We start from the raw sequence: 25129 nt of genomic DNA, 5'->3' as shown, positions 1-25129 counted from the left end.
CCCTGGGATTCTCTAGGCAAGAACACTGGAGTGGGTTCTCCAAGTTCAAGGCTAAGGACATAAAACAAATGTCAGTTCATGGACATTCTGGATCAGGAGTTCAGGGCAGTCTCCTGGAACTGGACATGATAGGTTAAAAGGGTGGACTCCTCCTTCCTGTTGTTAAGGAGAACATTCACTGTAATCCTTTTCCAACACTCCCACTTTAATTCAAAGGTGACAAGATCTATTTCCTTCAGTAAAGCATTAGAAAGCATGGATTATAAAGCAGCAGTGTGAGCTTTGCTAACATTGCCCAAAGATCCCTTATACATAGCAACCCTCTCAGTCTTTTCTCCAATTCTCAGACCTTTCTTCTGCTATAGTCATATTTGACACGGAACAAATTCAGGAGTAAGGGTGACTGTCAGGAGATTGCTATAATCTGAGAAACCCCTTCACTTGTGCACTCTTGAATGAATCAAATAGATGATCTCTGATTACCTTCAGGTTCTCAAAATGAAGTGAAAATAGTTTAATATTAAGTATAGTGTTAATGTAAATGATATGTGTTTGATATTTATGTATTAATCATGAAAAAAATATGCTATAAAGTACAGAATATACAGTGTTTCTCATATTAACTTCTCAATGACAAATAAGTAAAAAAAAAAATCATTGATGGTTTAATGCAGATTAATGTCCAATACCAAAAAAAGGCATATTTTTTTCTTCCCCCCAAAATTTATGTTTTCTGGAAATTTTTCTTTTTATGTTCTGCCAACTACATCCCACTTCACCATCATGCTCAAGTTTAATGATCCATTTTGAGGGTAATTTTGATCACTGGTACTGTATTTTCTTTGTCATTTCAAACAATATGAGTAAATATTTATTCTATATCAGTGTTCTCTAAAAATCTGCAAGTTACAAGAGGAAAAGTTTTGAGTTGTAAATGGTTATAAATGTAGACAAAAAAAATTTTAATGTTTATATCATAGCATAAAATAATTCCACATCCCTGCAATTTTTACTGTGTAAAAAAATAATTTAAAAACAATAATAAAGAATAATAAAGAAAAAGCTCTCAGAAAAGTTTAGAAGTATATATTTTCAGAGAAAATTTTCCTTACTAGTTTTCCTAAATTTTCACAAGTCACTAAACAAAGAAATAAATTGGAATGCGTTAGGATTCATAATCCTTTGTATCGAGACACCATTGAAAATGCAAAGCAGGAATGGGAGTAGACATTTGACACATCTCTATCCAATAAATGACTCTATAAAGGATACAGAAAGAGATCCAAAAGTCAATGAAAAAAAGTCAACTTGGTAGAAAAATGCAGGGAAGGATGATTTGAGCAAGCATTTCACCAAAAAGGGATATCCACATGTCTGATAAACCTATGAAAAAATGTTCCACTGAATTTGTCATGAGGTCAATTCAAGCTAAAACCACAATGAGGGCTTCTGTCTGTCAATGCAGGAGACAACGTTTGCTCCCTGATCCAGGAAGATTCCACATGCCGCGGAGCAACTAAGCCCTTTTGCCACAACTACTGAGCCCCTGCTCTAGAGCTCGTGAGCTGCAACTACTGAAGCCCACGTGCCCTCGAGACCATACTCCACAACAACAGAATCCACAGAAATGAGAAGCCCCCAGACTGTAGTTTGAGAGTCGTCCCCCCACCACAACTAGAGAAAAAAAACCCTGCAGCAAGGAAGACCCAGCAGCAACAAAGACCCAGGAAAGCCAAAAAATAGTTTTTTAATTTTAAAAAATAATAAAACCACAACAAAAACACAAAATGACAAAAAAATTAAGACAGATAATGACATGTGCTATCAAAAAATTGGAGGAAACAAAGTAATCATCGATTGCTTAAAAGTATGAAAGTTGATGTAGTCTCTTTGGAAAAATGTGAGGTATATGCTTTACAAGTCAACTATTTCACTCCTAGTGACACACTGGGTATCACTTCTCTTTCAATAAAAAGATATGTATAATGTCTTCATGAAGGCAGTATTTATGCTCACTCATTTGGAAATGAACATGTTCTTCAGCAGTTGAGAGAGTAAACCGTGGTATATTCATAGAATGAACTATTATAAAACAAAACAATAAAAACGCTGCATGCAACCAAGTGGATGAATCTCACCCACATAATTTTAAAGAAAAGAAACTACACAGAGAAGAGTATATGATATGTGATTTAACTTACAAAAAATTTCAAAAATTGGTAGTGTCAGGGTATGTTAATCACCAAGGTATAATTACCTTTATGAGAGAAGAGCTTAGAACTGGGTCAGGATTGGCAATAGAGGATTGGAAGTGGGAATATGATTACTTGGTGTTATGAAACAGAACATTCATTTGACAACTTCTTCACCATTATTCTATCATATTTAGAGACTACTACGCAAGGAGATCCAACCAGTCCATTCTAAAGGAGATCAATCCTGGATGTTCATTGGAGGGACTGATGCTAAAGCTGAAACTGCAATACTTTGGCTACCTCATGCGACGAGTTGACTCACTGGAAAAGACTCTGATGCTGGGAAAGGTTGGGGGCAGGAGGAGAAGGGGACGACGGAGAATGAGATGGCTGGATGGCATCACCGACTCTGTGGACATGAGTTTGAGTGAACTCCGGGAGTTGGTGATGGACAGGGAGGCCTGGCGTGCTGTAATTCATGGGGTCGCGGAGAGTCGGACACGACTGAGCGACTGAACTGAACTGAACTGAACTGAACTGAACTGACGCAAGGAAGGAATATTTTAGGATCAGTAATAAGGAACTGTATACTTTTATTACATTTCTAAATATATGGTATTCAGATATGGTTTCCTGGTTTTTGGATTCCAGTGACTTTTTTTTAAATTAATCAATATATTTTAATTGGAGGCTAATGACTTTATAATATTGTGGTGGGTTTTGCCATACATTGACTTGAAACCAGCCATGGGTGTACATGTGTCCCCATCCTGAACCCCTCTCCCACTTCCCTCCCCATCCCATCCCTCAGGGTCATCCCAGTGCACCGGCCCTGAGTGCCCTGTCTCATGCATCGAACCTGGACTGGCGATCTACTTCACATATGATAATATACATGTGTCAATGGTATTTCTCTCAAATCATCCCACCCTCGCCTTCTCTCACAGAGTCCAAAAGCCTGTTCTTTACATCTGTGTCTCTTTTCCTGTCTCGCATATAGGGTCATCATTACCATCTTTCTAAATTCTATATATATACCTTAATATACTGTATTGGTATTTTTCTCTCTGACTTACTTCACTGTGTATAATAGGCTCCAGTTTCATCCACCTCATTAGAACTGATTCAAATGCCTTCTTTTTAATAGCTGAGTAATATTCCATTGTGTATATGTACCACAACTTTCTCATCTATTCATCTGTCGATGGACATCTAGGTCGCTTCCATGTCCTGGCTACTGTAAACAGTGCTGTGAAGAACATCAGGGTACACATGCCTTTTCAATTCTAGTTTCCTTGGTGTGTATGCCCAGCAGTGGGATTGCTGGGTCATATGGCAGTTCTGCTTGGATCCCAGTGACTTCTAAGGGCACTCTTTCCACCATATCATCACAAAAGGAGATAGGATTACACCACTGAACAGCATTTTCTAACCTGTGCTCAAAAGGTCTATTCTAATTACTTTGTTACTCAGTGAAGCCCATTTATTTTCCTTACTAAATGTGCAGAGTTGAGCTCAGTCTATTACTTTAGCTACATTTTAGGAAACCTCATCAATGGTGGAATAATACTTGTTTATATGAATTCTTTAATTTGGGCATTTTTCATTGATCCACCTAATACTTATATTCTTTATACTACCTTGGATAGTGAAAACATAGTAGTATAAAAGATAAATATATAACATAATAGACATAAAATGCTAGGGATGATGTCAACAAACGAGAGGAAATTGATTTACAGATTCACAAAAAAATCAATTATTTTGAGGTTTAAAATATCTACTGTATAATTTTATTTTAGGATGTCCCTGGTGGTTCAGTGGTTAAGAATCTGCCCTGCAATGCAGGCGAAGGCGGGTTCAATGCTTGGTCAGGGAACTAGGATCCCACTTGCCCTGGAGAAACTAAACCTGCGTGCTGCAGCTACTGACCCTGCCTGCTCTGGAGCCCATGTGCCACAACTAAGACCCAGAGCAGTCAAACAAATAAGTAAAGTATTTTGGAGCTTCCCTCATAGCTCAGTTGGTAAAGAATCTGCCTGGCATGCAGGAGACCCAAGTTTGAATCCTGGGTTGGGAAGATCCCCTGGAGAAGGAAATGGCAACCCACTCCAGTATTCTTGCCTGGGGAATCCCATGGACAGAGTAGCCTGGCGGGCTACAGTCCATGGAGTCACAAAAGAGTCAGACATGACGTAGTGACTGCTGCTGCTGCTGCTGCTAAGTCACTTCAGTCGTGTCCGACTCTGCGTGACCCCATAGACGGAAGCCCACCAGGCTCCCCCGTCCCTGGGATTCTCCAGGCAAGAACACTAGAGTGGGTTGCCATTTCCTTCTCCAATGTGTGAAAGTGAACCACCACAAAAGATAAATACCATCTCTTCTTTCTTGGAAATTTCCATCAAGTACTAAAATTATCTACTAATTTGAGGAAAGTTTGCTGAATGTTATGATGAGAAGGTATATGCTCAGCGAGTTTGTAAACATTAATGGGCATTGGAAATTTGGGGGGTGATTGATATGTTCTGGAATTAAATATTTCTGGTTTCACAGATTGAATCATGTGGTTTAAATGCAGTGATCTTTATGGTATATAATTTTTAGTTTAATAGAATTGTTACTTAAAAAGGAAGAAAGGCAATGGATTATATTCTATTAAATACTCCATAAGAAACTTTTATTAAAAGAAAATTTAATTAACAAGTTAATGCATAGAGCATGGTTATGCCATTTTGTAAACATAAAATCATTACGTTACATTAAGTAACAATGTGCCTGGACACAGTCAGGTAGCCTGTGACCTCACATGAGGTTAAGGGAGGCAATATCTCCAGAGAAGTAGTTTCAATAAATGGTCCCAGAAGTGGGCAATTCATGGAGACCTAAGGCAAAGGAAAGGCTTCAGAGGGGAGGAGAAGGGGGAAGGAAGGAAACTATATATGAGAGAACTCCTGAAAACATCATAGAAGCTCACAGCTCCATTGTCATAATCCAGAAACACGCCAATCCTACCCAGAGGCCTTTTCACATACTGAACTAAGGGTTGAGCGTTGGTGAAGAGACTATAATGATTGTTCACATTCATAGAAAAGAGAAGAAATGCTTCTTCAGAATCAATGCTGATATTGGTATCACTTGTGAAGATGTTTTTACAGACCCCCAGAATCCAGCTGGAGGAGTGTGTCACATCCGCCTCCCAGTAATGCCTCCCGGAGGTGAAGGCCACAGCTCCCCAGGCCACGAAACTCTCCCCACCCCAGGGCTGTCTGGACACGCCGTGATCATCATCTCCAAACAACAGACTTGTATTATCCTCAGAAAGGCTCACATTATGAAAGGTCATTTTCTGACTCAGAACGTTATCCACTGCAGAGAGAACAAAAATCAGGTCAGCAACTGGGATTTCCATGTCATGAGAGATAGAATCTCTCTACTCAATAAATTCTTTCATTTTCCTTCCTCCAAGGAAACAAAAAACAAAGAGCAGATGAAGTTCAGACTGGTTTTCTGTGAAGAAGAATTATTATTAGTATCTACAGCATATAGAAACACCTCAAATCAACTAGCAAAAGAAAAAAAAAGAACATATATGGAGAACTGTGTGAAATCTGATTTAATGTCAGTCTCTTGATACTTTGCCTCAGGACTAACTTAAACATTATTTTTTCTTTTGTTTAGAAATCATTTTTTATTTCCTTTGTCTTTAATACCGTGAAACATGTGGATGACATGTTACTATCATATGGACATTTATTGGGGTATATTCTGTACCCAGAATTATTTTCAAAGGTCCAAAATTTTGTGAAAAGGCATAAATGAATACTTTGGGAGCTTCTAAAAGTATGTTCTGGCTAACCATGTTCACATATCCTTCAGTTGTTTTGAGACTGATCCAATAGCAATACAATTATTTTTCTTAAGCCATTTTAGTCTTTCTTGTCAATTTTTTTCTGATAATAAATATTCTTTTACAATGCAGTTTTTTATAAAGGCAGTTATAATATAGAGCATATTAGAACCCAGCAAGGGCATATTTAACTTTCAAGAGTGAAATAACTGAGTAAACAAAATATTGATTGATATTTTGATTGACTGATATTCACAAAACTAAATTCTATTTCTTTATAATCACATGAGCAACCTGGTTGCTCTCTTCTTGCTCTGCTTATGACATAAATATATGTCTGGCTTTAAATTGTCAGTAAGCTCAACTGCAATCTTATTAATATAGGCATAAAATATGTAGCAACTTTGTAAAGTTATGTACTAACTTGAGTCAGAAAAAGTAAAATAACAGAAGAAAGTTCCCCCCTAGGAAACTCTAATGAAATGCAGTCCTGATCACCACAGGGATGACTCTTACCTCTGAAGTTGTTCAGCATGTCTAGGATTCCAGAAACAGGCCAGCAAGTGAGCTCTGGGTTCACTGGCTGAGGCTTCTGCATCTCTACCAAGTCAGTCCTGTAACAAATGACATCGATACATGTCAAGGCCAAAAGCTAATCATATGAACATTAAAAAAAAAATTTATTCCAGAATATGTTGTCAGAATTCTCTTATTTTTTGGTTAATTGCATATGTATTATATTCTACACACTTGGGAATATAAAAATGTTACTATATTCTTTTCTAAGTGTTGGTTTTATTAACTGCAACTTCCCCGCTCTTCCAAGACATGATTTCAGTTTTCAACCCAGTGAACTTCATTTCCTTCCTCTGTTCCATCTCAGGTAATGCAAAGACCCTGGGCAGTTCAGAGACCAGAAAATTCAGGAAATTCCTTTGAGACTTGAGATAGCAAGTAGTCATCAAGCATACATTCTATTAATACAAGGAAGAGTTCAGAGCGAGACTGCTTTGCTCTTGTCAGCCCAGCAAGGGAATCCAACTGAAGCCTGGCTTCCCTGGTCCTGGAAGCCTAATATCCCAGAGAACACCAGGAAGCCCTCCCTTTGAGGTCCTGTGTACAAGAGGGCTTGCTATGATGGAACAGGCTGAGTCACTGCTACTCCTAGGAACAAAATCGTAGCCCTTTTCCCCATTCTTAGGGAATCTCCCTCTTTACTCTCTTATTCGTCTTCCAGCTCACTCTGGCAGGTGCTTCCTTTTTGACAGCTTGGACAATTCCCTTCACTAAAGTTTACTGTGAGCTTCCCAGATGGTGCTAGTGGTAAAGAATCCGCCTGCCAATGTAGGAGACATGAAACACGGGTTTGGTCCCTGGGTCACGAAGATCCTCTGGAGTAGGGCACACCAACTTACTCCAGTATTCTTGCCTGGAAAATTCCATGGAGCCTGGAGGGCTTCAGTTCATGGGGTCACAAAGAGCCAGACATGGCTTAGTGACTAAAGAACATATATGTGTCAATTCCATATTCTCAATCTATCACACTCCAACCATCCCTCCACTCTGGTTCTGAATGGAAAATGCTTAGAAAAAACTTCCAGAAAGTTCCAAAAGGTAAAACCTGAAAATGCCAAATCACAGTGAACTATTTGCATAGCATTTAAATTGCATTTATCTATTAGGTGTTGCCTGGAGAATCCCATGGACAGAGAAGCCTGGCGGGCTTCAGTCCATAGGGTCACAAAGAGTTGGGCAGGACTGAAGCAACTTAGCACACATAAACACACACACATAAATAGTCCACAAATGACTTAAAGTTTGTGGATGCATGCTTATAAGATATCTGCAAATACTATACATTTTCAATAAGAGATTTTGCATTCTTGAATTTAGATATTTAGGAGGAGCTGAAAGCAATTTCCAATGGTACCAAGAAAGAAATGTGTAATCCACACAATCAAAGTTGATCAGAATTAAAAATCATTCATTTATACTCACATCTCTAATACATTTCCCAAGGCCTGCAATGAAAAAAAAAAAAGATTATGTTAATCATGAGAGTTCTGTCCTTTCACATCTTCTGTACTATTCCTGATTGTTCAATAAAGTATTGTTTTTCTAATTCTCTTCTAAGGAAAAATCAGAAGCCATCTTAATAACAGAGCTTAAACTAAAACATGATGGGCTTCCTCAGGGCACATTAAGGAAGGAAGGAGGCCAGGAAGAGAGTGTGCAATGATGCAGCCACCTCCAGGATTCCAATGTCACTCACTGTCCATGCTACTCCCCAGGAGAGATCTCACCATCTATGATAACAATTAAAGCAAAACAGGGAACCATATAAAACTAACTCTAGAGTACCTTGAAACTAATGACCAATTCTGACAATCTTACTTTGAAAATGGGCAAACCTCAATGTCTGTGCTAAATTTGGGATAACAGCAAGTGACAGACATTTAGGATAACATCTACTGAGATGTTATTCCAAGAAGTTAACTGACCCCTGGTCACAGAATATTGCTGGTTTTGGATCATCTGTCTGAATAATACTCTGGATCAAACTGAACATATCAGGCCCTATGTTAGCTAGAAAAAGGGCAAAAATCTTGCTAAGATAACCAGGATATGATGAACTAAGGGACTGGACAAATACAATAATGGGAGTCAGGGAGCACCCTCCCTCAGCTGAGAGTAACAGTATATGCAGGGAACATTTCGGTGTCACAGCAGCTCGTCTAGACAAGTGTTTCTCTCTCTGAGAACAGACCCTCCTTTCTCACCTGGAGCAGCTCCGTGTCCGGCTTGTGGCACATCTCGGTCAGCTCTCTGTACTTTTCTCTCAGACTTTCTCTCTGTTGAGTCATTCTGAACACACTCTCCTTGAGCTGGTGACAAGTCTCCTTTGCTTCTTGCTCCAGGGCCTCCAGGTGCAGTTGCTCCTCCCCCTGGAGCATTGGATGCATCCTCTGATATTCAAGTTTGATCATCTCTTTCCTTAAGGCCACAAACTTCTGAGGGGATAGAGGATTCAAAGCACTGATTATGTTCACATTCAAAAGGAAATCTCAAATATTATTTCCTAAATATCATCAAAAAAGGTCTTGATAAATTTTTGCCTCACACATCAAAAGGTCTTGAATATTTGTTGGTCCTTCCTTTCCATCCTTTCTCTGAGTGCTTAGTCTCTGTTCGTGTATAAATCAAGCTAACTGAGTGGTCCCAGGCTCTCTTCCTAGGAGGATTCTTCAGTTCAGTCCCTCAGTCGTGTCCGACTCTTTGCCACCCCATGAATCACAGCACGCCAGGCCTCCCTGTCCACCACCAACTCCCAGAATTTGCTCAAACTCATGTCCATCGAGTCGGTGATGCCATCCAGCCATCTCATCCTCTGTCATCCCCTTCTCCTCCTGCCCTCAATCTTTCCCAGCATCAGGGTCTTTTCCAGTGAGTCAGTTCTTCCCATCAGGTGGTCAAACCATTGGAGTTTCAGCTTCAGCATCAGTCCTTCCAATGAATATTCAGGACTGATTTCCTTTAGGATGGACTGGTTGGATCTTCTTGCAGTCAAAGGGGCTCTCAAGAGTCTCTCCAAAACCTCAGGGTTCTTACACTATCACTTATTTCCTTTCTAACCTGAATGTTGTTTTTCTTGTTTTTCCTTCCCTGGTTTTCTAAGTCTTCTTTTATGAGGCAAATCCCACTTTGTAAAGTTTTTAAAACATGCTCTGTTCTCCCTCTAGGTACTACTCGCCTCTCCTCAGTCACACTGCATGAAATGTTGTCTTATACTTCACGTCTGAGAACATGCATTCAAACCTTCAGAAGTGGCCTAGGCATACTTTTCACACTTTGGTTTTCCAACATACCAGTATTCTTTGAACTAGAATGCATTGGCCTGTTCTGATTGTGATTACTGATAGGTCATTGAAAACAGTACTTTTCCAAGAAAGAGACCAATATCCTTTAAGGGGAACTTATATTGACCTAAACATCTAAGCTAGCATTCTATTGATATCAATACAAATAAATAGGAACATTTTTATTCTTACCGTAAATGACCAAGCTTTTTTAGCTTCCTGATTCAGAATGAGTTGCAATTTTTCTCTCATTTCCCATAAATAATCCATTCTATTCAGAAGTTTCTCCTGAAAAATACCCATGGGCTTTAGTAATATGGAAGATGACATCATAAGTTTTATCCCCTTATTCATGAGTAAAGGCAGTTGTTGCTAACACAGAAATCTTGAGTTAGAGTACTGTGGTCCTATTTTCCCAGATGAATCTAATTTGATTGGAATATTTCAGTGTCAAAGTGACAGAACTGCATGTTAGAGAACTGGGGGAACTTTACAGATAATGGAATCCATTTCCCAAGATACTGAGACTCAGACTCTAATAGCCCTGAGTAAGAAAGCCTCAAGCTCCCATCAGAAGCCTGTGTCCCTGGTGCCTCCCGCCCCGGGATGCTGCATTTCCACACGTGTGGACAATTGGGCAACAACACTGAAAGGACACATTATATGTGAGGATCCACACTCAGAAATCCCACCTCCACTGTCTCCACCCTCATCACCATCCTAGCATCCTCATATTCCTCTCTGACTTAGGAGCCTCTAGATCCCAAACTGCTGTAGAGGCATCACCTACCCGGGACTCCTCAGCAGCCCTGTGTATTGGACTGTGGCTGTGAGCTGCGTGCTCGGGGTGTTCAGAGCAGGGCCCACAGAGCAGGGTCTGGTCAACCTCACAGAAGAGGCCTTTGGCTTCCTGGTGTGTCACACAGATCTGCTCCTCAGAGCTGTGGTCGTGGGTAGCTCTGGCCTGTCTGGCAAGGGAAGACAGCCTCTTGAGGACAATATTGGTTTTGAAATCGAGACACTCTGATATTCCCCTGCACTCAGGGCAGCTCCTTGGAGTCTGGCCTTCTTCCCAGCAAAGGCTCAGACAGGGACGGCAGAAACTGTGCCCGCAGTCTATGGTGACAGGGTCCAGGAAGCAGTTCATGCAGATGGAGCAGGTGAGTTCACTCTGGAAGGCTCCCAGTGTGTCTGAATCCATGTTTCTGAAAATTAGAGATAGAAATAAGAGAGAGTAAGAGAAAAAGTCTTTCTTCTGCCCCCATCAGGAAAAATAAATCCTTTGGACAAAGTCCTGTCTTGATCGCTTAATTAATTTCCATATTTACTTACCCCCAAAAACAAATCTAGAAATGTTGAATACAGAGAGGTTGGGATCATGGTTTGATACAAATGATGAAATTTTAGATAGAGAGTCCCTAACATCTTTTTTTGTATAAAATAAACCATGATCTCAGTCATTCCTAAATTACATGGAAAAGCTAAAGATTAGATCAGAGGGTAAATGTTAGGATGATTCCAGTTACTTTTATTAGCTTACTGGTGTAGAAGTACATATGTATTCTCAGTCTGCCTCTTTCTTTCTCTCTGGTTCTTCATGACTCACTGAGAAGATCCTGAACCTGCACACACTTCATTTCTATGCTAACGTTCTCTTTTGCTTTGAAGTGTCATATGTGTTTTAAAGACACGTAAAATTGTTTACAAATAATTTAAACTTAATATAATCAATGCTGGCTTTAACTTTGAAGTTCTGAAACTACAAACATTTCAGTGTTTGCTTCCAACTTAAATAGTAAAACCCCCTCCTTTAAGACAAAAAGAAATAAAAAAATACGTTATTTCTAGTTCAGGAAAACTATTTTTCCTGGAGTCAGTTTAGATCATCAGAGCTGGTTATGTTTTGAACTGGTGAACATTCAAGCTACAACAATAATCACTTAATCAGCTGGTTTTTAAAACAAAAGAAAAATATTTGAATGTACACAAGGTTTCCTGTCTACACTAGAAATTCCAGAGTTATAGTTAACGGAAGTAATTTCATATCCTCTTTGTTTCCAATATTTCTCTCTTTGACAAATGCCACTTCTTGGGAATCCCTATTGGTTGACTGGATCCACTCTGAAAACTTCAATTCCAGACTGCAAAATAATGGTTTTAAAAAGGTAACAAGAAGGTATTCTGATTAATTTCACCCATTTAACTCATGCTTTTCTTAGTAAAGACTATGGAATGTATACATCATGTTGAACCTTTTAGGAGTTCTATGGGTTTTATAAATACTCATGTCTTTAGGAATGTCTTTTAAGACCTAAACACATCTAATGTCCTAAAAGGTAATGGAAAATATAAATGATTAAATAACTTAATATTACAGATAAAATGTCTGCAGCAGATATTTTCAATATTGGTGTCATCTTCCAAATCTAAGAAAACTACTTACTTGCTTGAACAAGAGCCAATCTAACCTTAATTAAAGATTTAATTAAAACAAATATTTAAATAGAAAATATTTAGATAAGATAAAGTGGGCATGAAGATATAATTTCAGTTATCATACATTGTGACTAAGTATTTGGTTTAACTACATGATTTCTGTAATCTTCCCTGTCTATGAGAAGTTGAATGAAAAAGGCTACTTTTTTCCAAGGCTGAAAATTTAGTTCTGGTCAAAAGAGACAGAAAGTAAACCCTTGCTTAATTGAACAACTATAACATCAGGTTTAAGATGCCTTTGGAAAAATTATGAGCAGTGATGTGTGCAGTTATATTTATGGGTAAAAATTATTGAGAGGGCCATTACAGAATTCTGATCGATGACCACAAAATGTTCAGTAGTATAGAACCTAACACCATGGACTAAAATGTCCATCAAATAAGGACAGAGTTTGATGAAGAGGAAATACAGTAAGCTCAGTTTAGAATGGGCTAGAAACTGGCAAAGAATTCATTATGAATATAATCACTTCTATGCTGATAACATTAATGATCATGATAATATGAAAATAATAGGAGAACCTAATATATGTTGCTTACTATTTCTAGGCATTGGATTAGCTCCTGTTATATAGATTAACTATTTTAATCTTCTGAACAATGCTAACCAGTTTTCTATTTTTACCCCCCAATCTGTAAGGAAGTGATTTGACATAGAGTAAAATTAGTAATTTGTCTACAAATCTCACGTGGAATAAATGCTTGATTCAGTGCTCACATATAGATATTACTGTTGGAAAAAAAAAAAAAAACTTTTGTGTCCACAATTACCATTACAGTTTACTTAAGTGAACATAGAATTATTGTACCTTCCTCAAACTCTCCTTTGGGTTCCGTTAATGAAATTTAGGTGCTCACCTCCTTGTGGCAGAAACTCAAAAGTATCCACAGACCAGCCAACTCCAAACACAACAGCTCTGATGTCTGGAAAAAAAGAGCTTGGATCTTTGCTGGATGCTTTATATATGCTCAGAGGACCATGCCCATTTCTTAAGAAGAAATTAGTTATTAGCCCTATAAAAAGGTGTAGGTGCACATGATTAGATTTGGGAAAATTGATTGATTAGATTTTGGGTGCCATTGATTGAAGTCGAACCTTTGAAACCTACTTAATCCAATCCCCATGATCCAAGCTCTGGTAAAACGTAATGGCATTAGTTTACACTTGTAATCATGAAGTTGTTGTTTGGAAAATAAATGAACTCCCCAAAGATGAATTTCATCTCTCCATTTAATGAACTATATTATAGTCCTAATTGCATTGACTCATCACCCACAAGATTTATTCATCTGTCTGATTTTGCCTGCATTCCTTCGGTGACAATTCTCCAGAAAGTGGAATCCTTCACATACCATTTTTCAACCCCCAAGCTCCTCAATAACACCACTGCTCTGGTCCTTATAACCTTCTACTCTTTGGTGACGATGACTATTCTCAACCTCATCTGAACTAAAATTCTCTCAAATTTTATTATTTTCATTCAGTCCACCATGAAATTCTTTCCTCTAAGATTTGGGCTTTTTTGTTTGTTTTGTATGTGCGTGTTTGGTTACACACTAGTGCCTTTTTCCTGTTCAAAACTGCACACACAATAGCTGTTAATGACTGCTTTCTAAAACTGTCCCTTTTCTTCCCCCCTGCATATGATCTCATTCATTCCCACTCATTCAAAAATAGAAATATTAATATGTTGCAAAATTATTGATTACATCATAGTTGTATACTATATGATTGACTAAAAAAGTCCTAGACAATTTGAGGAAGAAATATGATCTTGACTGTTAAGTATGGGCAGCTCTTTATTTTTTACTGTGTTTTCCTTCTAGCCTTCAAAAACATTTTCTTACTTTAACCCAAAATGGGTCATAGTGCTTCACTCAAGGAAGGAGGTAGGCATGAAAATTTCTTTATTTACTTTAAAATTTTTATTGAAAAATCATTGATTTACAATGTTGTTTTAGTTTGAGATGTACAGTGAAGTGCACTGTATACATATAGCTATTGTTTTTTTAAAGAAATTTTTCCATACATATCAATACAGAGTAATGAGTAAAGTTCCCTATGTGATACAGTGGGCCCTTATTTATTATCTATTCTATATATTATAATGGATATAAGTCAATCTCTCAATTTTTCTGCCCCCTCTTATAAGTTGCTAATCATACATTTGTTTTCGACATGTGTCTCTTTTTTAAGTAACTTCATTTGTACCATTTTCTTAAGATTCCACATATAAGTAATGTCATATGATTTTTTTTTTCTGACTTCTTTCCTTCCTTTTTCTGACAATATCCAGGTCCATCCATGTTGCTGCAAATGGCATTTTGTTCTTTTTTATGGGTAATATTACATTGTACATATGTGTGACATCGACATCATCTTTATCCATTCATGAAAAGCCAAAAAGTTAGAACACTGAAAAATGAACCTTCAGGTCAGTAGGTGTCCAATATGCTACTGGAGAGGAGCAGAGAAGGAATTCCAGAATGAATGAGGAGGCTGAGTCAAAATGGAAACAGAGCCCAGTTGTGGATGTGTCTGGTGGTGAAAGTAAAATCTGATGCTGTAAAGAACAATACTGCATAGAAACCTGGAATGTTAGGTCCATAAATCGAGGTACATTGGAAGTGGTCAAACAGGAGATGGCAAGAGTGAACACTGACATTTTAGGAATCAGTGATTCCTAAAGGGACTGGAATGGGCAAATTTAATTCAGACGACCATTATATCTACTACGGTAGGTAAGAATCTCTTCGAAGAAATGGAGTAGCCTTCATAGTCAACAGAAGAGTCTGAAATGCAGTACTTGGATGCAATCTCAAAAATGACAGAATGATCTCTGTTCGTTTCCTAGGCAAACCATTCAATATCACAGTAATCTAAGTCTATGCCCTGACCAATAATGCTGAAGAAGCTGACGTTGAATGGTTCTATGATGACCTACAAGGCCTTTTAGAACCAACACACAAAAAAATAGATGTCCTTTTCATCATAGGGGAGTGGAATGCAAAAGTAGGAAGTCAAGAGATACCTGGAGTAATAGGTAAGTTTGATCTTGGAGTACAAAATGAAAGGCTGTAAAGGCTTTCACGGGAAAGGCTAACAGAGTTTTGCCAAGAGAACGCACTGGTCTTCCACCATCTTCCAACAATACAAGAGATGACTCTACACATGAACATCACCAGATGGTCAATACCAAAATCAAACTGATTATATTCTTTGCAGCTAAAGATGGAGAAGCTCTATACAGTTTGCAAAAACAAGACTGGAGCTGACTTTGGCTCAGATCATGAACTCTTTATTGCAAAATTCAGACTTAAATTGAAGAAAGTAGGGAAAACCACTAGGCCATTCAGATATGACATAAATCAAATCCTTCATGATTATACAGGGAAAGTGACAAATAGATTCAAGGGATTAGATCTGATATGGATCTAACGTGAGAGCTGGACCATAAAGAAGGCTGAGTGCTGAAGAATTTATGCTTTTGAACTGTGGTACTGGAGAAGACTCTCGAGAGTCCCTTGGCAGCAAGGAGATCAAACCAGTCACTCCTAAAGGAAATCAACACTGAATATTCATTGAAGGGACTGATGCTGAAGCTGAAGGTCCAGTATTTCGGTCACCTGATGCAAAGAGCTGACTCAGAAAATACCCTGATGCTGGAGGCAGGAGAAGGGGGCAACAGAAGATGAGCTGTTTGGATGGCATTACCAAGTCAATGGACATGAGTTTGAGCAAACTCCGACAGTGAAGGACAGGGAAGCCTGTTGTTCTGCAGTCCACGGGGTCACAAAGAGTCAGACACACCTGAGTAACTGAACAAAAATCCTTAATATTATTCAACTAAAATACTGAATCACTGTTTTTTTTAATTTGTGCAGTTGTATAAAAAATACATAGTGGAGACTACCTTGGTGGTGCAGTGGATAAGAATCAACGCTCCAATGCAAGGGACACAGGTCGATGGTTCCTGGAAGTTTCCACATGTGTCAGAGTGACTAAAGCCCATATACCACAACTACTGAGCCCCAGCTCTAGAACCCAGGAGCCACAACTACTAAGCCTGCATGCTGCAACGACTGACTACATGCCTAGAGCTTGTGTTCTGAAACAAGTCACAGCAATGAGTAGCCTGTGCACCACAGTGCAGAGTGCCCCCACTTGCCACAAATAGAGAAAAGCCCGTGCAGCAATGAAGACTCAGCGCAACCAAAAATAGGTAAGTAAAATTAGGGAAAATAACTTTTTTAAAGAAATGCATAGGAGGAGGAAAATAGATGTTGAGTGCCAAAAAGAATAAACTGTCAAGGCTGGGACTTGAATGTGTTCAGAATCTTTGTACATCTTCTCCATACTTTGTTCTTTATCTCGGGCAGCCAGACACTATAGCCTGAGATTCAAAAACTTTTATACAACCTGGTTTCCAGCAGGCTCTGGAAGGACATTAGAGGGTAAGAAAGAGAGAAGTCGCTGTATTTCTTCTCTTCCTCTCTGCCTCAGGCACCATCTCCCTCATGGTTCCAGCCTGGAACTGACTCTGACTCTGACTCTAAGGATAATTAATATCACTACCACCCTGTCTCCTCAGCCTACTTTGGTGATGGCTTTCTTGCTGATGCTAATCTCCGGGTAGTTCCACTATCTCTTGTTCCTATTGTCCCCTCTTATTTCACAAGTTTAACCAATCCCTTGCGTTACATTCCTTCTTTTTTAAATGCCCAGACTTTTTTTCAGTCTTACCGATCCATTTGCATTTCATATTTTAAAGTGTCAAGACCACAAGTTAAAATATGAAGCAGGGACTTTGCTGGTGGTCCAGTGGTTAAGAATCCACCTTAATCCAATCAGAGGATCCCCAGTTGGAAAACTAAGATCCCACATTCCACAGAACAACTAAGATTCAATGCAGCCAATAAATAAATTTTTTTTAAAATGCTAATCAGTTCCAGGTAACAAATTATTCCTTATGAAATGAAGTAAATGTAAGAGAAGTAATCTCTTCTAAAATGGACTAAGTTTGCCCTATTTGTGTTTCTCAGAGGACAGCATAATCTTTTGTCTCTTTTTTGTTCCAGAAGTTTTGATTTACATATAACTCAGAACTGTCTCTGGTGTCTTCCTGGGTGGCTCAGACTGTGAAGAATCAGTCTACAATGCAGGAGTCCCAGGTTCAATCCCTGGGTCAGGAAGAGCCCCTGGAGAAGGAAATGGCAACCCACTCCAGTATTCTTGCCTGGAAAAATCCCATGGATGGAGGCACCTGGCAGGCTACAGCCCACGGACTAGCAGAGTTGGACAGGAGTGAGCAACTAACACTTTCACTTTTCAGAGCTGTCAATCAGCAAGTTTAAATATTTGTTTAAACTAGCTAAAATTTATGTAAAGGTACATCTGTAAATTAAACATGTTAAAGACATATGAAGTATTGCATTTCACTACCTGTATTTCCTATTGATTCAACTCAGTCATCCAGTTTATATGAAACACTTACCTTTGCCTTTCAGGTATGGTGGGTGAACCAAACAAGACAGTCAGCCTTGTCCCCAGAAAACATACCACACAGTTGTGTGTAAGTCGCTTCAGTTGTGTCCTTCTCTGAGACCCCACGGACTGTAGCCCGCCAGGCTTCTCTGTCCAGGGGATTCTCCAGGCAAGAATACTGGGGTGGGTTGCTGTGCCCTGCTCCAGGGTATCCTCCCGACTCAGGGATTGAACCCGCATCTCTTATGTCTCCTGCATGAGCAGGTGAGTTCTTTACCACTATTGCCACCTGGGAAGCCCCTCAGTTAGATAAAGGAAAACACAAAACAATTTTTGGAAACAGGCTTAAATTAATCCAAGATTTAATAAAATACAACTGAAATGCTTAATGCAAAAAAGATTTAGAATTATGCAATAATAATTTTATAGAAATAAAATCAGTCACATATGTATTTTTAAAGTAATTCTTAGTGTCCACATTATAAAAAGTATTTAAAATATTTGAAATGAATTTCAACAATGTATTAAATCAATATATTCAAAAATTATCATTAAAACATAATATTGAAAATACTAATGAACTATTTTACATTCTTTTTTTATACTAAGTTTTTGATGTACAACATGCATTTTATACTAACAACTCAGTTTAATTCAGACTAGTTACATTTCAAGTGCCTGAAACCCAAATGTGGCTACCCTGTTAGACATTACTGTTGTTGTTCAGCAACTAAGCCGTGTCTGACTCTTTGGGACCCTATGGCCTGCAGCACGTCAAGCTTCCCTGTCCTCCACCATCTTCTGGAGTTTCCTCACATTCATATCGAGTTAGTGATATTATCCAACCATCTCATCCTCTTCTCTCCCTTTCTCCTTTTGCTTTCAATCTTTCCCAGCATCAGGGTCTTTTCCAATAAATCAGCTCTTCACAACAGGTGGTCAAAGTATTGGAACTTCAGCATCAGTACTTCCAATCAATATCCAGGGTTGATTTCCTTTAGGCTTGACTGGTGTTATCTCCTTGTAATCTAAAGGACTCTCAAGAGTCTTCTCCAGCAACTCAATTGGAAAGCACCAATTCTTTGGCACTCAGTCTTCTTTATGGTCCAGCCTTCTTTATGGTCACATCTGTACATGACTACTGGAAAAACCATAGCTTTGACTATAGGGACCTTTGTCACCAAAGTGATAGAATTAGACAAACCATTTGTTACATGGGAGATACCTTATTTTCAAACCGTCAGTTGACAGAACAATTTAAAGTTGTCTCAGGAAGACAGAATGGACTACACCCCACTATCTCCAACTCCATACCAATAAATGAGCATTATAAACATTTTCATGTGATAGTTTTAGGCAAAAAGTAAAGACTGCTAGGCTGTTTGCTTTATAAGAGAGACCTCACTGGTGACTGTACTTGGCATCCTAATGTCCACCAGGGAGGATCTTTATCTGCTGGATAATGTGAATTGTATTTTTTAGCCCTTTTGTAGAAGTTCCAGACTACACTCTTCTTATGGTATTATACTATACCTTTAAAGACGATTAGGTTATCGTAGGTATAACCACAAGCTGAAATCTTTCTGATTTATACAATGACCTAATTTAAGGAAATAGCTACCTCTTCCTGCAGTCCTCAACCCAAGAACAGTGATTGCTTTGTATATCTGTAGTTCTTACATTCTTTAAGCCTCTCTTTATCTTATACCAGACAATACTTCATAGCTCCAGTGCTATTATAATTAATCATTCTTTATGTTAACGTTCCTCGTTTACATTTCTGTGTGGTTTCTCTTGACTGAGTGCATTTAATGGATAAGTGATATATCCATGCAAGGGAGTGCTCTGTGTCAGTGAAGTCTGATGACCTACAGCCACAATAATACATGGATGGATGAAACGTCAAGGGTGAGTATAAAACCAAGTGATAGTGAAATACATGGGGTACAATTTTAGTTTTCAAAAATTCTAAAAATACACAAAGTCGGGATGTATGGGATAAAGCAGGGTATGGTAAAGCATAAAATTCAAGAAAGTGAGTATCTCTGAAAGAAGGGGAAAGCATATGGTCAGCAGTACATGGGGATCCAAAGATGTTGTTAACGTTCCTTTTCTTAACCTGGTTACTGGAGTAGGTTTACAAATGCTTACTTTGTACTGTACATATATGTTACATATATCCTTTGGTATAAACAACACATATGCTAACTTTTTAAAAAAACAATTATCCCTTATTTTTATAGAGGAACTATATTTACTTTCGGGTTTCCCTGGTGGCTCAGACAGTAAAGAATCTACCAACAATGCAGGAGACCTGGGTTGGGAAGATCCCCTGGAGAAGGGCATGGCAACCCACTCCAATATGCTTCCCTGGAGAATCCCCATGGACAGAGGAGCCTGGCAGGCTCCTGTTGCAAAGAGTTGGATATGACTGAGCAACTAAGCACACATATTTACCTTCAGGGCTTCCCTAGCATCTCAGCAGTAAAGAATCCACCTGCCAATGCAAGAGACGCAGAAGACATGGGTTTGATCCCTGGGTTGGGAAGATCTGCTGGAGAAGAAAATGGCAACCCACTGCAGTATTCCTGCCTGGGAAATCCCACGGACAGAGGAACTTGGCAGGCTAAAATCCATGGGGTTGCTAAGAGTCAGACACAACTTAGCGACTAAATAACAACAATAAAACAAAACATTTACCTTCAGGGTGACTAGACCACAGTTGCCCAACTAGTGAGCTAATACAGCAATCCTCTCAGCCCTGGGAGGCCAGGCAGACCAAGGTCCTGGGCTTGAAGAAGCCCTGTGGATTTTCCCCTGTGTTCTGTAACAAACTGATGCTTTCTACGTGTGCAGTGACAGGAATAGATCTGGAAGTGCTGAAGGAGACCTGATTCTCTGATAATGCCACCTAAGTGTATTAAAATTTTAGGCACTTCTTACTTTCATCATTTAGTTCAACTTCAGAATAACTTTCTATAATTTTAGAAGAAAAATATCCATCTTTCTTATTGATCTATAAGAAGAAAAGAAATGCCAAGGTAGATGTATTTATCTATACCTATGCATACATATGTACACAACTTTACTTTTCAGTTTATCAATACATCCAACATGATTCTTTCTGATACATCATACCAATTCAGTATGTGTTTTATGAAGAAATTTCTTAGGCAACTTCTCTCAGAGTCCCTGCTGCAGCCTGCACTGTGAAGGCTGCAATAGAAATCTGTCTTTTCACTTCTTCCCAGGCCTCGGATGGGTCTACTCTGTTTTCAATATCAAAGAGAGCATCGTAGATCCCTGGGAATGACTCCCCCACGTACTTGTTGTGGCTGCTTGGAGCATAGATGACATGCCTGTTGATAGAAATAGTTTGCTATCAGTTGCTCAAATTACACATACAAGGGAAAAAACAAGGGCGCTCTAAAATTCATGGATTGTATAATTCTAATTGCCACTTGTCAACTAGACTTCCAAGTTCAATCTCCAAAGACTATGAAGTATGTGGTAATTAACTATATTTTGACTTTAGACAATGACTTAAAGTGGTTCAGAGCAACAAAAATGATGACAATGATAGCAACAGCACCTACTATGTATCACACTTGGCATTAAATTATTAACCTATAATTTTTCTAAAGGGCTTCCCTGGTGGCTCAGTGGGTAAAGAATCCACCTGCAATGCAGGACACTGCCTGCAACATAGCAGCCCCAGGTTTGATCCCTGTGTCGGGAAGATCCCCTGGAGAAGGAAATGGCAATGGACTCCAGTATTCTTGCCTGGGAAATGCCACTGACAGAGGAGGCTGGCAGGCTACAGTCCATGGGGTCGCAAGAGTCAGACATGACTTAGTGAGTAAACCACCATGAGTTTTCTAATTCTTGAAAATAAAGTCTACAAAATCAATATTAGCATCTTAAAGAGGAGGAAATTGAGGTCTGGGAGATGAAGTGACAAGTCTCAGTGTATACTGTAAAGAAGGATGACTTCAAAATACCATTCTATCTTCTGAAATGCAGTAAAATAGGGTCTCATTTGTGACCCAGCCAATCAATTACTGTATGGGCTTCCCTGGTGGCTCAGAGGTAAAGAATCTGCCTGCCATTTCAGGAGACATGGGTTCTATCCCTGGATTGGGAAGATCCCCTGGAGGAGGGCATGGCAACCCACTCCATATTCCTGCCTGGAAAATCTGTGGACAGAGGAGACTATGGGGCTGCAAAGAGTTGGACACGACTTAATGACTAACAACAGTAATGACAACCTGTCACTATGTTTTTCTCCTACTTAAAAAAGAAATCATGCTGCAATACCTAGCATCAAGAGAGAATCATTAAAAACAGTTTTATAACATTTAACATGACCTCGGAAGAAGGTGCTGTTTTACTGAAGGAGCTTCTGCTGCTGCTAAGTCGCTTCAGTCGTGTCTGACTCTGTGCGACCCCATAGACGGAAACCCACCAGGCTCCCCTGTCTCTGGGATTCTCCAGGCAAGAACACTGGAGTGGGCTGCCATTTCCTTCTCCAATGCATGAAAGTGAAAAGTGAAAGTGAAGTCGCTCAGTTGTGTCCGACTCCTAGAGACCCCATGGACTGCAGCCCACCAGGCTCCTCCGTCCATGGGATTTTCCAGGCAAGAGTACTGGAGTGGGGTGCCATCGCCTTCTCCGATTGAAGAAGCTAGTGAAAGTGAAAGCGAAGGTCGCTCAGTCGTGTCCAACTCTCTGCAACCCCATGGACTATGCAGTCCATGGAATTCTCCAGGTCAGAATACTGGAGTGGGTAGCCTTTCCCTTCTCCAGGGGATCTTCTTCCAGCTGAGCCACAAGAGAAGCCCAAGAATACTGGAGTGAGTAGCCTAGCCCTTCTCCAGGGGATCTTCCCAACCCAGGGATTGAACCGGAGTCTCCGGCATTGCAGGCAGATTCTTTACCAACTGAGCTACGAGGGAAATGCACATAACCCTGGAAGAGGAGGACAAGTTCCACATAAGAAGACAAAGAAGGAAAGGGGCACATGCTGCCGCCAGGGGGGGACCATTCACTCTGTTTGGATGACACCCTTAGTCTCAGTTCCAATTCTTCACAAATAATCCCTGCACAGAAAGATGGGATCATTCCTGGGTGGTCAATGACCTAATTCTTTCTGAATTCTTAGCAAGATCAACCTGGGGACAGTTGATGGTTATCAGAAATAATTAATGATTATCAAAAATTAGGGAAAAAAACTGAGTATCAACATTGAGACAGTAAATAAGTATATATTTATTATGCCTTATGTATATGCATAAATACACATTTAAAATAAAATAAAACGGAGCTAAAGTTTATGTACAGCAAAGGGGAGATTTTATTTTGTACTTCTGACTTCCTTGGTCTTCTAAATTTCTGACAATGAGCATATACTCTTTTATATACAGAAACAAACAAACAAAAAATAGATAATAAAGACCTGTAGCAATCATTTTATATAAATATTTACCATTTACTACATATGTTTTTGAATTTTTTGTTTGAGAGAAATCAAATACATTTTTGCCACAATTCAAATAATAAGAAAAAATTTTATTAAAATGAAGAGCCATATTTTCATCCTTACCTATAGAAAGGCCTGTCTGGTAATCCTAAAGGATCAGTAAATGCTCGTTCCAAAAACATCAGTTGATCATTCATAATTCTTAATAATATTGGGCTAGAAAAGGAAAGGCATAAGTTGCAGCTTCATGAAAATATGTGTACTACCCAGCAAACTAAACATTCAAAACAAAACTAAACACAGCTAATTTTAAACTCCTATAACATGCAAATTATATTTCTTTAAATCCCATAAAGTAATATTCTGCTGAGGCTTATAATTAGGTCAAGAAGAAAGAAGCGAATATCATATATGAATGCATATCTGCGGAAACTAGAGAAATGGGACAGACGAACATATGTGCAGGGCAGTGATAGAGTGCAGGGGATCAGTGTGGACACAGGGGCATGGGCAGGAAGGCACGGATGAACTGGGAGACTAGGACTGATGCAGAGACACCACCGTGGATGAAACAGACAGCTACTGGGGATAGCTACAAAGCACAGAAAGTGCAGTTCAGTGCTCTCTGCTGACCCAGATGGGTGGGACGGGAGCAGGGATATATGTATACATATAGCTGATCCATTCCTTTGTACAGCAGAAACTAACACAACACAAAATTGTAAAGCAACTATACCCCAATTTAAAACACAAACCAAAAAACACCACTGAAAATGTTCAATGTGCCAATGGAAAAAATTATAGTAATTTTTATTTACACTGAAATAACTAACTATAAACCTAGGTATTCAAATAATGGGCAAGACTTTTTCATTTTAAGTATCCTAATAATCTGTTCATAGAAGTCATTTAAATACTGAAATGGATTAGCATATTAATGTTTAGCAGGGTGCCTAGAGAATTATATTTACCAAATGATGGCTAATAATGTTTTATTGTTTTTAAAGACAGACCTACATGAACACAGGGATGTTGCTTATTTTTCATTCTTTCAACAATATTTGAATGCCTGGTAGGTATCAGATTCTTCCTGCTTACAGAGTTCACATTCCAAAGTATGCGGGAGAGTGCTGCTGTAATAAAAATGCCTCAATACAACTGAAAATTTACCAGCAACCCTGGAGTAGGGCAGCACTATGCTGTTAAATTCAATATATTGTCATAATTTAATTAACTAATGAAAAATAATCATTACCATAAGGAATCAAATTACTTTATATAAAAATTGAATTATCTCTAGCTTTGTTATGTCTTAGTTTTAATAACAATACTATGTGCCCATTACTACTCTGAATGTTTATAAAATATATTCCTTTTAATCGTCTGAGCAATCCTTCAAGTTATACACGGATAACAGCCCCATTCCATAGATGAGATATTCAGATTCAGTAGAGAAATAACTTGCCCAAGTTCACGTCTAGAAAGTTTTAGAGTGAAATAGGAGCTCAGTGGGCTTCCCAGGTGGTGGAAGTGGTAAAGAACCCACCTACCAATGCTGGAGATGTAAGAGACATGGGTTCTATCCCCGGGTCAGGAAGAGTCCCTGGAGAAGGGTGTAGCAACCCACTCCAGTATTCTTGCCTGGAGAATCCCCATGGACAGAGGAGCCTGGTGGGCTACAGTCCATGGAGTCACACAGAGTTGGACCCAACTTAAGCAACCCAGCAGCAGCAGCAATAGGAGGTCAGTACTATTCCTTCAACTGCAGTA

At 39.0% G+C, this 25129-nt stretch overlaps 2 protein-coding genes across 3 annotated transcripts in view; both read right to left on the bottom strand.

Annotated features, from left to right (window-relative positions):
* Positions 1–4976: 4976 nt before the first annotated feature.
* On the bottom strand, positions 4977–11100 carry LOC129548380 (tripartite motif-containing protein 64-like). 2 transcript variants are annotated; one of them, XM_088832403.1, is made up of 6 exons: positions 10690–11100; positions 10092–10187; positions 8810–9053; positions 8506–8513; positions 6559–6658; positions 4977–5561 (listed from the first exon to the last, which is right to left on the bottom strand). In XM_088832403.1, exons 1-6 carry the CDS (start codon positions 11098–11100, stop codon positions 5068–5070), a joined length of 1353 nt encoding a protein of 450 aa, XP_088688529.1. In that variant the 3' UTR covers positions 4977–5067. The 2 variants fall into 2 exon arrangements, with proteins under 2 accessions (XP_088688529.1, XP_088688528.1); XM_088832402.1 differs by lacking the exon at positions 8506–8513 and having other exon boundaries at positions 6559–6694; positions 8823–9053.
* A 7226-nt stretch (positions 11101–18326) lies between these two features.
* The window catches only part of FOLH1 (folate hydrolase 1), a 71193-nt gene continuing 64390 nt past the window's right edge, over positions 18327–25129 (bottom strand). The window contains exons 18-19 of the mRNA XM_055416180.2: positions 23483–23575; positions 18327–21239 (exon numbers count right to left, since the gene is read on the bottom strand). Coding sequence (XP_055272155.2) covers positions 21050–21239; positions 23483–23575 — 283 coding nt within the window. The 3' untranslated portion in view covers positions 18327–21049. The remainder of the gene's footprint in view (positions 21240–23482; positions 23576–25129) is intronic.

Source organism: Moschus berezovskii, chromosome 25 (assembly GCF_049115385.1).
Source record: "Moschus berezovskii isolate FMDL1 chromosome 25, NW_MosBer_1.0, whole genome shotgun sequence".
Taxonomy (NCBI): domain Eukaryota; kingdom Metazoa; phylum Chordata; class Mammalia; order Artiodactyla; family Moschidae; genus Moschus; species Moschus berezovskii.
Note: the sequence above shows the minus strand (reverse complement) of the source record. Positions and strands in the feature narration are given on the sequence as shown.

Coding starts and splice junctions, on each gene's coding strand:
- LOC129548380 (XM_088832402.1), bottom strand. CDS start 11,100: ATGGATTCAGACACACTGGGAGCCTTCCAGAGTGAACTCACCTGCTCC. Junction 10,188..10,689: donor GGGCTGCTGAGGAGTCCCGG/GTAGGTGATGCC, acceptor GGTATTTTTCAG/GAGAAACTTCTGAATAGAAT. Junction 6,695..8,822: donor CGGACACGGAGCTGCTCCAG/GTGAGAAAGGAG, acceptor TCATATGATTAG/CTTTTGGCCTTGACATGTAT.